The sequence below is a fragment of the Astyanax mexicanus genome, chromosome 18 (genome assembly GCF_023375975.1).
Source record: "Astyanax mexicanus isolate ESR-SI-001 chromosome 18, AstMex3_surface, whole genome shotgun sequence".
In the NCBI taxonomy this organism is placed as follows: Eukaryota; Metazoa; Chordata; class Actinopteri; order Characiformes; family Acestrorhamphidae; genus Astyanax; species Astyanax mexicanus.
Genome location: NC_064425.1, coordinates 20,461,926 through 20,477,161, shown reverse-complemented (window position 1 = coordinate 20,477,161; position 15,236 = coordinate 20,461,926). Strand labels below are relative to the sequence as shown.

At 35.1% G+C, this 15,236-nt stretch overlaps 1 protein-coding gene across 1 annotated transcript in view; it reads right to left on the bottom strand.

The window, feature by feature from the left end:
- The window catches only part of atp1b3b (ATPase Na+/K+ transporting subunit beta 3b), a 31,790-nt gene that overhangs the window by 3,186 nt on the left and 13,368 nt on the right, over positions 1-15,236 (bottom strand). Inside the window, exons 2-6 of the mRNA XM_022675479.2 lie at positions 11,242-11,370; positions 9,095-9,193; positions 5,768-5,958; positions 4,485-4,535; positions 15-101 (exon numbers count right to left, since the gene is read on the bottom strand). Coding sequence (XP_022531200.2) covers positions 15-101; positions 4,485-4,535; positions 5,768-5,958; positions 9,095-9,193; positions 11,242-11,370 — 557 coding nt within the window. The remainder of the gene's footprint in view (positions 1-14; positions 102-4,484; positions 4,536-5,767; positions 5,959-9,094; positions 9,194-11,241; positions 11,371-15,236) is intronic.

The window sequence follows — 15,236 nt, the reverse complement described above, 5'->3', positions numbered from 1 at the left end:
ACTGTGGTACTCACATGTGCTTTCTTGCCATAGTAAGGGAAATACATCTTGTCAAATCGACCCTCGCTGGGGAAATACTGCATCTGTAGGGGCGTGTCCCTCTGAAACAGGAAAGAAGAGAGCCATCACAAAGCTATTCTTCATGGAGGATAGGACTGGATGTGATCTGTGCTGCTGTTGCCTGTAGCAACAGCCTGTTCTCACCTAACTGGATGAACTAGGTGATGACAACCAAGTGCCACACTCATACGAGATGTTACTATTGATGTTACTATTAGCAAAAACCCCACCACCAGAATCTTTCACTCTCTCCTGCTCTCATACCCTCTTTCAACCCCACTGACTTGGGATGTGTTTATATACCTGTATAATCTGTATACCTGAAAGCTCAAGAGAGGAGAGATCCAAATGTTTGTTTTACTTTTAGCATACACAGATAACACAAGAATACTAACAAAACAAAAAAGAATTAATGCAAACTTCTTACGACTGTACAAAATGCAGAAAACACCAACCAATAAACAGATCCTCAGGAACCAAGAACTGGATTAATCTGACTCCTCCTTTAATTTCCATTATACATATTGTGAACATGCAGACTTTATTTCTTTCAAGTGCTTATTCAGAATTAGGGCTGTATACGACATTAAAAAAAAATCCTGTTAGTGAGCCAACACACATCATTTATGTTTTGATACTAGTACTACTTTTGAACTAGTTTCATTCTGCACAGGCTGGTTTACCTTTGTATTGGAAGCAGACAGCAAATTTCCACATAAATGAGCAGACCTTTATGTGGGCTGCCAGTATAACAATGAACCGCAGAATATACATTCCTCATCTGTGCAGAGAAAGGATCCCATTTATGTTTTATATTTTTCTATGAGTGTCCACATCGTAAATTGGAATCAGTACATTATTTTCAGGGTGGTATATACTCCCACAAATGCAACCTGAATTTACAGCGAACAGTGTAGCTTACGACACAACACAAGCTGAGTGTGGACCAGAATGCATTGTCTCGTTACTAAACAACAGACAGTAAAAAAAATGGCATATGTTACCTTTTCTCATATAATTTAGTCACAGTTAGAAGCCACTGGATGCAGTGAATCTCATATTTCCCCCCATTTAGTTTGACAATGGGAGGCTTATGTATCTAAATAAATAAAACATTTTTTAATAAATTACTTAATGAACAGCACATCACTTTTAATAACTTTAATTCAGAACTCATGTTTTGTGTTTTGGAGCTGTAAACATGGGTCAGCCACTTGTGTATAAGTGTGTTTCTTACTTAGAAACTTAGAAGCCTCTTCCTATGTGTGAATAAATGAAGTTACACAGTGAAGAATGTTATGTCACATTCTACACAACCATTTACACTCAGCACCTACCAAAAGAGGTTTCAAGAAACGACAAGTGACTTGGTGAAGGGTGGTTATGATCAGGCCTGCTTTAAAATTATATTTATCCTAACGATGAATTAATTAACGTTTTAACTTTATACTGTTGTTTGTATATTTATTACTGTGGTGTAGAAAGGTTAGTAGTTTAAACATTTTCAGACAGCCCTCCTCCATATTGGTATGAGCATTTTTTTCAAAAATATTTACAAAATAATGCATTCCCCCTCCCCAAAGTTTTTGATTTTACCAAATTAAAAACCTCTGGAATATAATCAAGAGGTAGATGGATGATCACAACCATCAAACTAAGCTGAACTGCTTAAATTTTTGCACCAGGAGTGGCATAAAGTAATCCAAAAGCAGTGTGTAAGACTGGTGGAGGAGAACATGCATGAGAACTATGATTACAAACCAGGGTTATTCCGCCAAATGTTGATTTTTGAACTCTTAAAACTGAAAACTTGTTTTCTTTGCATTTTTTGAGGTCTGAAAGCTCTGCGTCTTTTTTGTTATTTCAGTCATTTGTTATTTTCTGTAAATAAATGCTCTAGATGACAATTTTTTTATTTGGAATTCGGGAGAAATGTTGTCTGTAGTTTATAGAATAAAACAACAATGTTCATTTTACTTAAACATAAACCTATAAATAGCAAAATCAGAGAAACTGATTCAGAAACTGAAGTGGTCTCTTAATTAAAAAAAAAAAAAAAACTAATAAAGATAAAAACAAAAAGATAAAAATATGAATGAATTTTAAAGTAGTGCATCCAGCGTCACTTGATCCGTGTATTGGTTTGAAATATTGGCTATAGCGGCCTATATAGATAATTCTAAAACAAAATAAAAATAATTAATTAAAAAGGCAATTAGAGGCCGATACAGACATAATTACGATTTCAATGTGCAACGCTAGTTACTATTTATCATGAGGATGATTATGGTTACTATTTTGTATTTGATCATAAAAATAACTGAACAAATGAAGGCTTTGCATATAGAATGAATCGTTACTGCAGGAGAGGAGTGCCGCCTACTGTACACGCAGATTCATTCTGATTGTCAAATCAGGCAACACAATCTGCGGATTTAAATATACTTGCAATATTTAAATGGAAGCAATAAAGCTTTTGAAGTATTAGAGCCACCTGCAAGAAATGTTTGGTTAGTGGGAGAATTTGCTCGCTCTCTGTGAAGTAGAAGCAGTATGAAACAGCCTGTACCTAAAGAGAAAAGTGACACCCTTCCTGTTCTCTTCTGTATACCTTCAATAGGTCACATAAGGGTGGTAACTTGTGGCTGAGAGAGGAGAAGGTGCTGAAAGCCAGGGAGGGCATTAGAGAAAGGGGTTGTCTAGTAGAGGGGTAGAATGGTTAGACAGATTCCCGCAGCCAAAACTTGGCACCATGGACAGCCAGATGAACGATAGCTTGCTTACCAATTGACCTGTCCCAATATATAGATTAATGTAAGAAAATATTAAATATACTTTATGTTCCACCTACAGTATCCTGTGCCCGTGGCCCACAATGAGCAAGCAGCTACAACTCTGTATATCACTTTAAACAGCAAGACGCAGTTAATACACAGCAAGCCTGCTGAGGCTGGCTGTTAGCACTGCAGCTAAGCCACACTGCAGAGTCTGTTTGCATTACAGCTAAATTCTGGCTGTTAACATTGTGGTTTCCACACTCCAAACATTAGCTACTTAGATTGTTAACTACAGATAGTTAATTAATTAAACAGAGAACAACCAAACAATTAAAAACATTGATATTGTTTTTTGAGTAGACTAGAAAAAAACTCAAAATATAATCTGGCACATTTTGGGTGAATTTTGGGTGAAGGATGGTTGAGTGAAGGTACTTTTATACTGTTCATATCAAAATTTAAATTATATCGTATTGACCTAAATTAAGAAACACACTGTTGGCCATATCATCTAGTCCTAATTTTGTATTAATTAAATTAGCTCATATTAAGCCCTTACAATAAATAACTATATATAGACGATTTCTTCTTTTTGGGAGTAATAAGTTCTTTACTGTTGTTAGAACTTTTTAATTAAATTACATTAAAAACATAAATGTGAAATAAGATATAGAATAGGTCTCAAGAGGTAATGCCATTAAAAAAAGTCTCACCTGAGTTAAAAAAAAAAACCTAAGAACTAAAAATCATAATCATAATAATAAATCATAAAAAATAGTTCACATACTTGAATAATATCAATATTATTTTACAGTGTCGCACTAGCCCTAATATAAAAGCCTAAATAAAGCATATTGTAGTTTTTAAAAGGACAACTGATTTCTTCCAAAAAAGTTAACAAATATTTTCAATATATATGGTTATTTGTTTTAGGGGACTTTTTAAAGACTAAAAAACTATTCCTTCCTATTGTTCTCACTTACACTGTTCTCATTCTTTCTAAGAGACCACCTCTACAGAGTCTGCTGAGTGGGATTCGGCCAGAACCCACATCAGCACCAAGATGAGAAATGGAACAACCGATGGCCTTGTGTTCCTTGCACAAATAATGACGGCAAGAACATGTGAAAAGCGCTAGTTGGGAATGGGCTGAATTGTATTTCACGAAAAAAGCAAAGTCTAACTTCTGATTTGATCTCTGGAGGGAAGAAAAAAAAGAGGCACAATTAAAGAACCCAGCTCAGACAGACTGCACTGAATCCGGGAGGTGCTAGCTGCACCGCTGGTCCTAAGCTTACTCCAGCTGGGGGTTTGAAGGTATACAGTACGCTAACTTGTTGCATGAGGGCGAATAAAAGAGCCAGACACAAGCAATACAGGAGAGGAGATGGACAGAAGCAGCAGAGATATGGGAAAAGGGTCAGGTATCGTTTCCCTGTTGAAAACAGGGAAGTTGGGCATTAAATCTTACCACACAGAGAACTGCCAGCACCACAGGCAGCGTGGAGAGAGACCACATACAAACAGATGTTTGAAAAAAAAACAAGATGAAAGTACACCCACATGTTAATTAAATAGGTCATCCAGCACATAATTCACCTTTGTGGGTACCAGACCTCAACCTCACACCCACACAAAGACACGTACCTTGGCAGTGCAGTTAATGTATGGATCTCCTCGTGGCACAAGTCCAATTATCTACACAAGAAAAAAAAAAGGAAAACATTTATTTAAAGGTAAAATTGATCTTTAAAAATATATATTTTCTGAACATCCCTGAGAAAAAGTGGTTTAAGCATTTCTCCTTAACCCTAGAACGCTAACGCTGGATGATTTTTACCCACACAATTTTCCGTGATTATCATTGTGTTGCTGCTGTCTGGGTTGCATGGGACTTTGGGTAGCTTTAAGGCGATGATCATTATTGTCATTAATGTTATGGTTGATCCCCTCCTCCCATCTGTTTTTTTTTCAAGAGGCATGCACTCGTGTGATTTTCATCCGATGTTAGTGATAGACAGAGGTGGAAAAGGTACTGAAAAATTGTAATTAATTAAAAGTACCTTTACTTTGCTAAAATTCTACTCAAGTAAAAGTAAAAGTACCCATCTAAAAATGTCCTCGAGTAAAAGTAAAAAAACTACTCAATTTAAAATGTACTTTGAGTAAAAGTTACATAGTTACTTTTATTTATTTTAAGTACAAATCATAAATTAAATAATTATTAAATTAAATAGTTTGAACCTTTCAGGCAGTATTTGTTCAGACCACCCCATAAAACATTTTCAAGAACAAGAGGCATAGGCTTCTATGATCCATTTTTTTCTTTACTGTTAAAAGGTTATGGTCATATAGGTGACTATAAACCGTATTTTTAGAGTATTAAATTATTATTTTTGAACTTCCAATTGCTATGCTTTAACTGCTATTTACATGTTTTTTAACATCCAAGATTTAGATTGTTTAATGTTCTCAATAAAAACTTAAGAGGCCTCAGGCTGCACAGCTGATTTACACACCGTCTCTCCCGCTAACCGTAATAAACACTACATAGAGAAGTTCAGCTGCGCTACCATGGAGAACAAAACTAAATTTGTTTTTAATTCAGTCAATTTGGGTTTTTTTCCCCCTCAGAATTTCATTTTTTTACTCAGTAATGGGGAGTTTTCCAATGTAGCGAAGTAAATTAGTTGTGTCAAAATGTACTTGAGTAAAAGTAAAATTACCTAATGTAAAAACTACTTTAAAAATCACAAATTACTCATAAAATCTACTCAATTACAGTAATGTGAGTAAATGTAATTAGTCATACATTGTATACCCAACATTAGTGTTTGTGTTACTCATTTTAACGTTAGTTTTCTAGGTTAATCATCACACATAATATAAAAAACAAAAAATCTGTTTATCTGAATATATTGTAAACTTACCCGGTTCATCTTGATCAAGACACAAGGCTGTCCCTCTGCATAGCCAAAGTTTGTATCAGCCAGGCCGGAGCACTGCCGCAGCTGACTCCGCTTGAACTGACATACATTCTTCACCAGCTCATTATTCTCCTGCATGTAATAATCGCCCTCTGTGCAGACCGTATTCTGCTCCTGCAAAGTATCATTGTACTCTGCATTTAAAAAAAAAAAAAGAAAAGAGAATAGGTGAGTCAGGTAAGGACTAAAAAAACTAGTACCAATGGTGATACTTGAGTACAATGTTTAGATTAAAGTTTAATTTGATTTTGCAGTTAGCTCATGTTAAACTGTTGTTTTTTTTTCCCAGAAATTAAAAGAGAATTACTGGGAGCTATTTCTTATCGGGAGATGGAAATGGAACAAATAAGATATAAAGTTTCAAAAATAGATTTTCGCTAAGCTGTGGGACCCTGCTATGCATCTAATTATACAGTGAGGAGTTAAATTATTTTCATAATTTGCTATCTTAGTATTCTTTTCCTTATACAGCTCTAAAAATCATGTAAACAAAATAATGCAAAATACTGGAAAAATAAATACGCAAAATTGTATTTGTATTAAATTATACTGTATTACAGCACATAATTAAGTAAAAAAAAAAGAAATTAAAGAAACAAGTTTTAGAATTAAGATTTATTGAAAGTGCAACTTAACCACCTAAACAGTTATATAGCTAGGAAAGCCACCTTATTGTCAGTCATAACTTTGTGCATGTTCTTGTTTTGAAGACGTTTTAAAGTGCTCCATCAAAAAAGGGTCTTGACTACAAGTAGAAGTGTTCTTTAAGCTCCACACTCAACATTTTTGTGCCCAAGTATTGCAAGTTGTTAACTCTAAAATGTACTACTCAAATACTGAAAGTAAAAGTAACGTATTGGGTAGTTATTACAGAAAGCAGTGGCGGTGATGATGTGAGTTTGGAATGATTTGTAACATTTTATATTTGTAACAAGTAACATTACAGCACATAACCAATGTGTAAATGAGTAAATACTTTGGATGAGTTTAATACTTTTAGTGAAGTTAAAGTGGAAGAAGAAACAATTATCTACAGTAGATACAGAACAGCATTTTAGTACTTAAACACAGAGAATGGCTGAAATAACAAAAAAGATGCAGAGCTTTCAGACCTCAAATAATGCAAAGAAAACACATTCATATTCATAAAGTTTTAAGAAACCAAGAAAGTTACTTGGCATGTTCTCCTCCACCAGTCTTACACACTGCTTTTGGAAAACTTAATGCCACTCCTGCTGCAAATATTTAAGCAGTTCAGTTTGGTTTGATGGCTTGTGATCATCCATCTTCCTCTTGATTTTATTCACGAGGTCTTCAATTAGGTAAAAAAAATGTTTTTTACTAAACTGCTCTTATATACAGTATAAGTATTTGTTTGGTACACTAAAGCTTTATGCCAATCACAAAATTGCAACTGTATTATGAAATCAGTGGGACTGGGTTCAGTTTCCATATACAGTCTTTATTCCCTATAAATAACCTCTGGACCCATCAATCATATTATTGATCAAGCGTTTTTATGGCGAACTCAATATCCTGACCTAATAAAAAGGTTGATCGCAGAAGGTCCTGCAGGATTTCTGAAACACACTAAGTACCAGTAACTGACTATTCCTGCCAGCTCACTGCAGAGTGTGGAATTTTGGGAAGTCTCCCATTTTCAAAGTACAAAGTGCTTTCACTTTCTGAGATTTTTCACTTTTTCAATTTTTCACTTTCTCACTTTCTGAGATTCAAATTCTGAGATTTACCTTCTCAGAATTACAGAACAGCCAGACCTCCTACGTCTCTTTCCAAACTACTGCCTGTAATTTTCTACAACTGAGTTCCAATCCAGTCCACAGGGCCTCCAATCTGTGCTCTGTGTGTTTTGACTTTGCAGGAAATAAAAACCTGGACCACTTAAAGGGCGTGAGGGCTGGATGGAGAACCACTGCACAAAATAATAACTGCTAAATTCATCAATTACTCTTTTATTCAATCTTTCAAATCTGGTTTTAAATTTATAAGGTATTATCCATAATCATACTTTCTGACCTTTAATCGTTTGATCTCATTTGCTCAGAGCTATTAGACAGAAATAATCAATTTAAAGATGTAATTCTTCTGGAAATGTCTGCCACATACTTACTAAGGAACTGTAATTAATTATTATTACATTTAAAAAGTCAACAATTAATGAAACTTAATATTGTTTAATACTGCTTTGTGCCTTTACGCCTGATGTCCATGTTCATGGATCACTATTTTAATACTGTGCTGTGCTTGTTTGTTTTTTATTAAAAGGATTAAAGGTGGATTTAATAGGGGATTAAAGACCCTGTTTATAACTGGTCACTTCCTGTGACTACAATCTGTACTGTATTCTCTGATAAGATTTTATCCACATGCATTTACACTTATAACCAACAGCATCTCTGTTTAGGTAGACTAAAATCTGATTGCAGTGAGGAAAGGAATATACATTTTTTGATTAAAACAATGCAATTATTACTACAGTTTCAGTTAGTTTTACAGGAATGAGTTTCTGCTGTACTATGTTTTAGCCACTGCTTAAACATGTGGTAAAGCTGTGTCTTACACTAGAGCTTAGATCGGGACCAAAAAAAATAATCGAGCTCGACCCGCCCCGCCCCATAAACTGTCATTATGAGCTAGAGCCTGATACATTTTTTTTAGTAAGTAGTGTGTTAAAACTGAGCTTTTTAAAAACATTTGCTGTTTCAATGAGCTAAATCTGTTCAGAATAATGTACTTAACATTGCAACACTAAAGAAGCATAGACCTATTATTTAAGAAAAAAGTTTATTAGTAACAGCTACACACAGCACTGCAAGTCAAGTGTGTAAGGCAGACAAGTGGAGGAGCTCACGTGCGCCTCAGAATTTTTTTTTTTAAAACACAGTTTGATTTGTTACTTTGCTATTTTGTGATTACCACGCCATAGCTTTATAAAAAATAAAAATAGCATTAAAAAAAAAAGATGCCTACATCACAAACCATTTTTTTGAGTCCGACCCGACCCGGCCTGAGGAAAGTAGTGGGAAATCTCTGCATCGGGCTTAGGCTCGGGCAGAGAATCTAAACTTCATCTCAGACCACCTTCTAAAGTGATCAGATTTCTATGGTTTTAAATCCTCTGTGTCTTAGGTGTGTTCACTCGCGTGGTTATGTGGCTTGGTTTTATTCAGATATAATCCTAATACTCAAGTTATCTTCTTTAACCTCCTTCTCCTTAAACCCTAAAACAGTAAGACAGACGAGACTTACGCTGCAGAAAGCTCTCCAGGCCCTGGACGTACTTGTTGTACTGCTGTGGATTAGAACGATTTACCTCAATGTCAAAATACTTGGGCCTGATCATCAGACCTGTCAGAACAGAAGGGAAATGGTTGTGTTAATGACTGATCACTAAATAACTGACTTATAACATTATAACATAACTTCATAATGTCCTCACTAACAATGTAATATTTCCATGCTGATACAAGTAGATTTTGATGTGTATATATAGCTCAGATTTCTTTTTTATGGGGCCATAAATAAGCATTTACACACGAGACCATGATAAATCAAATCATACATTATAATAAACATTTTGCCCTTAGTCTGTCTATCTATCTCTGTACAAACAATTGATATATTACACTGAGAGCACACTGCTGTTTTCTTTCAAAAAAGAAAATATATGATGTAGAATAAGGATACTCTAGAATAGAACATAAGTTATAAATAATCATGTAAGATTAGAAAAAGAATATGAGAGCTGCACAGACAGAAAAAAGGCGAGAAAAGGGACAGTATTATAATTATGTTGTGCGGCACATCTCCGGCAGTATAATACACAATAGTGCTGTCAATCAATTAAAACAATTAACAATATTCTTTGATTAATCATGATCAAACACTTGTTTAAGAGAGAGAGAGAAAGAGAGACAGAGAGAGGGGGTAGTAAAGTTAGTTATGAGATTTAATCCATATTCCATAAAAAATAATCCAGCTGCCCTCTGAACTCAACAAAAGCAACACATACAGGGGTTGGAAAGATAGTTCTGGTGGAAACAGAAAGTTGAGGTGCACATTGAATTTTGCTGTGACTTGTGCAGCCGTGGTTTTACGTTTTTTGGATACAATCCGGGTTAGCACCCGAACATCCCTTTCAGACAGTTTCCTCTTGCATCCACAGTTAATCCTGTTGGATGTGGTTGGTCCTTCTTGGTGGTATGCTGGCATTACCCTGGAAACCGTGGCTCTTGATGCATCACAAAGACTAGCTGTCGTGGTCACAGATGCGCCAGCAAGACGTGCACCAACAATTTGTCCTCTTTTGAACTCTGGAATGTCACCCATAATGTTGTGTGCACTGCAATTTTTTAAGCAACTGTGCTCTTATCCTGCTAATTGAACCTTCACACTCTGCTCTTACTGGTGCAATGTGCAATTAATGAAGATTGGCCACCAGGCTGCTCCAATTTAGCCATGAAACCTCCCACACTAAAATGACAGGTGTTTTAGTTTCATTGTCCAACCCCTGTATGGTGCACCTCAGAAGCTTCACCACATCCTTCCCCATGCGTTAATTTATTCCTCTCTCTGAAACCATCTGTTTAGTCCTTTTTAGTATTAGTATTTAGTATCCTTATTCTACAATATATATATATATATATATATATATACACACACATACGTATATATATATATATATATATATATATATATATATATATATATATATATATATATATATATATATATATATATATATATATATTGTAGAATAAGGATACTAAATACTAATACTAAAAAGGACTAAACAGATGGTTTCAGAGAGAGGAATAAATTAACGCATGGGGAAGGATGTGGTGAAGCTTCTGAGGTTGAGAGAGAGAGGATTAATGTGAGAGCCCCCTCTGTCCGGGGCTCAATTTCACTAATAACACAGAGACACTTTGATGTTAATATATGACATATGACATGACTGACATAGACATGTCAATTTTCCAAATGGAACTCAAGAGCCAGTAAAAGCACCAGAGTGTCACGTTTCCTGATAAATGCTTTTGCCTGCAGTTCTACATATGTTCTGTGAAATTCATGCAGATTCCCTCAATGAGTATGAAGAATGCAAAGAATTAGCAAGAAATAAGAGGTTATAAAGGGAATACGGCTGCTGATACACACATGGATTAACAAACAGACATTTATGAACCTTCATCATAGCTAATGTTGGTTTTATGGTACAACTGATGATTAAAAACAACCAACACAAAGAAGCAGTTAAATTATAAAAAAAAAATAAGTAAAAATGTTTGGTTATTTGGTTTATTGGTTAAAAAAATGTGTCCCAAAGAAATCTGATTCATGGTTGGGTTTAAAAATGCTGGAGAAAGGTTGTGTAAATGCTGTGTTGACGTTACCTGGGTTGGCCACTCGGTCCCTGTACTTGGGGGTGTAGTCATTCAGTGTCTGCAGCATCACCCACATAGTGAGAGAAAACATTCCAGCAAGGAAGCCATAGAAGACCAAGTAGAAAAGGAATATGAGAGCTGCACAGACAGAAACACAGAGAGAAGAGAAACAGTATTATACTTATGTTGTGCATCACAGCTTCAGGTTAAGGTGGATATGTAGGAACAGATTAATTAATTAAATTAGATTAGTTAATTAAAGGCAGTTAATTATCAGTGAAAAACATAAACATCATTCGGTCCTGTTCAATTTCTATTCGGGTTGTCCAGCAGAAATCTAGTCTGGGTTGAGCCAAAGTGTCTTTTGAATTTGGACTGTTTGATTATAGGTTCTGAATAAATCTTAAATCCCTAATAAAAATAATGATAATTTGAAAACGGCTCTGTGTGTTTACTGGTGTTGTCTTTATCCTATATTAATTTAGATGGGAAACTGAGTGGGCAAATACTATTCTTAAGCACTGTAGGTGGTCAGAAACACTATTTTCAATATGCTCTACAATGTGTGGGATGTAATTATCTTTTGTTTGTTTGTGAGTGTTTTTTTATTGTATCATGTTATTTTAAAGATGATCTATACAAAATTGTTTAACATGGATACAGTGCAAATTGCTAATTTATGTAAAAATGTAGTGGAGTAAAGGCAGGATCCAGAGATGTGGGTGGAGCTCAATTAATGTGATTAATCACAACAATATTCTGTGATCAATCATGATCAAACACACTGGTTGTTTGAGAGAGAGAGAGAGAGAGAGAGAGAGAGAGAGAGGGGGGTGTAAGAGAGTTAGTTATGAGATTTAATCCATATTTCATAGAAAATAATCTAGCTGTTTTATAACACTGTCTTTACATTGCTAAATAAAACAGATAATATTCCACAAAGCTCTTTAAACTCTAGCTCTAGTAATATGAATAATTAAATTTTAAAAATGCAATAAATTTTCCAATTAAATCACATGCACTAAGAATGTTAATGTTGACAGAACTAATACTGAATCTTTAACTATTGCGAAAGAACAGACTGGAACTGTAAAATGGGTGAAATGTCATCAATAACATCCAACTGATACATTACAAAATGCTGGTATGCTTGGGACAGTGCAACATTGGGTGAAATGACAAATAACTGTACGCCGGAGTCTTGTAAATGCCCTTTGCCTGAAATCCCTGAACAAGTGCCTCACTTTAACATGTTTCACCTGATTCCACTCGTTTAATCTACTAGTCTTTAAACTACCGTTGATTTTAAACAAATGGTTAGTTGTGCAGGGTGGGCTTCTGGCTTTGCTGGAATGTAAACCTGCGGCCACATCAGGTGTTTATGGATAAGACTGGTGACCCCTGGGGCTCAGAGATTACAGCATTCCTAATGTAGGATATCTGGAGTTAAAGCTGTTCTGTACAGTATAATGCTCTAGCCAAAGAGCCAACATGTTAGTATGGAGCCTAAAAGCTGACAAATATTTGAATCTGCATCTTGTATAATTTATTTTTTTTTATTATTATTTTTTTTTTTTATTTTAATATATTTTAGGTACACTTTGATAAACTTACAGCAAGTAATTCACAAGCAATACTGTTTTTTGTTTTGAACTTGAAAAATTCAGATCCATAAATTTGTATTAGTTTTGATTGATAAATAAAAATATTTATTTTTAAATGTAAGGTGGTAAAATTTGCTTAAAAAATAAAGTTCATACAAAAATACAAAAAACAATATTAAAATGTTTTAAGTTGATCAAAAGTAAATTACGGTCTAACATGCTAGTCATTGGACGCAATAAACTCAATAAATTCAATAAATTAATTAATCTGTCGTATTGTTTAAATCAACACACAATCTAATCAACACTACTTAACCTAGAATAGTCAGTTCAGGGCAACAAATGCTTTGCAATGTTTGGAACTATCCTGAATGTACGTTTTTTGTTCAAGAAAAAAAAGAACCATATACAAGATATGTTCCTTATTTAGAAGGAAGCCATTAAACTAGAGAAATAATTATGTAAGCATTCAAGTGTTAATATACTATTTAGGTACACTACTACATTTACTTGAAGAAAACAGTGAAAATTGCCTTTTTAAAGATGTTCTGCAGATGGCAAGATGGAGAACAGTACAAAATTGAGCATTACATGGGGTCTCCAAAGTTGGCCTAAGAAATACCATTTTTAGAATTACACTATATGGACACAAGTACTGAGACACGTACGTTTCTTGAGAAATTACCTGATTGAATTAAAAGATTGTATCCTTCTTTTGCTGTAGTAATTGTCTGTACTGTGCACTATAAGCCTAGCTGTGTGTTGAATGATCAATAGCCCACTCCCATCATCTCCAACTCATCCCAAAAGTATTGGATGGAGCCCCATCCTTCCAGAGAACACTGTTCACTGCTCCACAACTCAAATCTGGGAGAATTTACACCCCGGTGTAATGTGTTTTCTGCTAGCTTTAACTTTAACCCAAACAGGATAAGCTTTACTATCAGTCAACAGCTTTTGGACACTATTTTCAAGATTTAATAAGATCTATTCCACTTCACACAATCCTAAAGCCCAGCAGCTCCATACCTGGATGTCAGCACAGAGCTCCTACCGGCTGGAAAAGAGCAGGGAAAAGAGGATGAGTGGGTGGAGAACGAGAGAGAGAGACACTGAGAGGCTGAGGTTACTTATAGATGCATTTCTTCTTTGCTGATATCGGAGGTAGACTGCTGCCACTATAAATAGCATGTGGGGGAGGACGGTTTAGTGAAGGCACAGCAACGGCCTGGAGAGAGAGAAGACACTGCTACTCTGCTTCTTGCCAGAAGACCCCTCTCAACCTGTCTCAAATCACTGCATCAGCACTGAGGGACTGGACACACAAATGGGTGACCTTTGCCATGCTTCAAGATAAGTGTGTCTACCGGCAGTAGAAAAAAATGTATTTATTGTTTCTGTTAAATGAGGACTGTTTCCATATCAAACGGTCTAGACATTTAGCGATTAAGCCTTTTAAGGCTGGATTTATTCCAATACAGTTATACAAAGGGGCCTCTGCTTTACGGGCAGCTGTACGGGCATTCTACACTGTGTACATTGTCCTTTGGCAATAACTCGCATTGTACGTTTGAATATTTAATTGCAAACGGACACGGAGTCCACTTGCGTTACACAAGTTTCCAATTCAATTCAATTTCTGATTCAATTTGATATCAATCTATTACAATTCCAGGTTTTGTTTTGGATTTGAATCGAGATTTTGAGAGAACTATCATTTTAATACTAAAAGGAACACTCTGCATATTAGCAAAATATTAGTTAATACTAGGTGTGGGTGATATGGCCCCAACATAATCTCTCGATATTTCATGGTATTTTCGCGATAACTATACCCTTGGCGATATGGCAAAACACTGAATTGAAAGAAAGAAAAAAATAAATCAAGAATACACTACTGCAACAAAATGGAAAAAAAACATTTTATTATAGCATACAATGAGATATTTCTCACCCCTTACTAAGAAATTAAAACAATACAAGAATGTTTTCAGACTTATAGAGAAGTCAATGATCCAGAATGTCATGATACTAATAATGCACTCCATATATCTCCATATATCCAGGATTAAAGTAAAATAAATGATACTGGACAGATATAATAGATTTACAATGGAAAATGAGAACATTCTAAATTTTCTTTTGCTAAAAACAGTAAAAAAGTAGAACCCTGATGTGATAATTAGGGGTGGGTGATATGGCACAATATTTTAGGGTATAATATAGTTCACGCTAATCAAAAATGTTGGGGATATTATTAATATTATTATTATTGCGTACTCCTAGTTAGTACTTAGTTACAGGTCGAGCTATGCTTTACTGACGTAGTTGCACAAGGGAAAAAACGACAAGATTTACTCAACTTTGGGGGGGAAATAGACTAATTTTAAAGCTTAATGC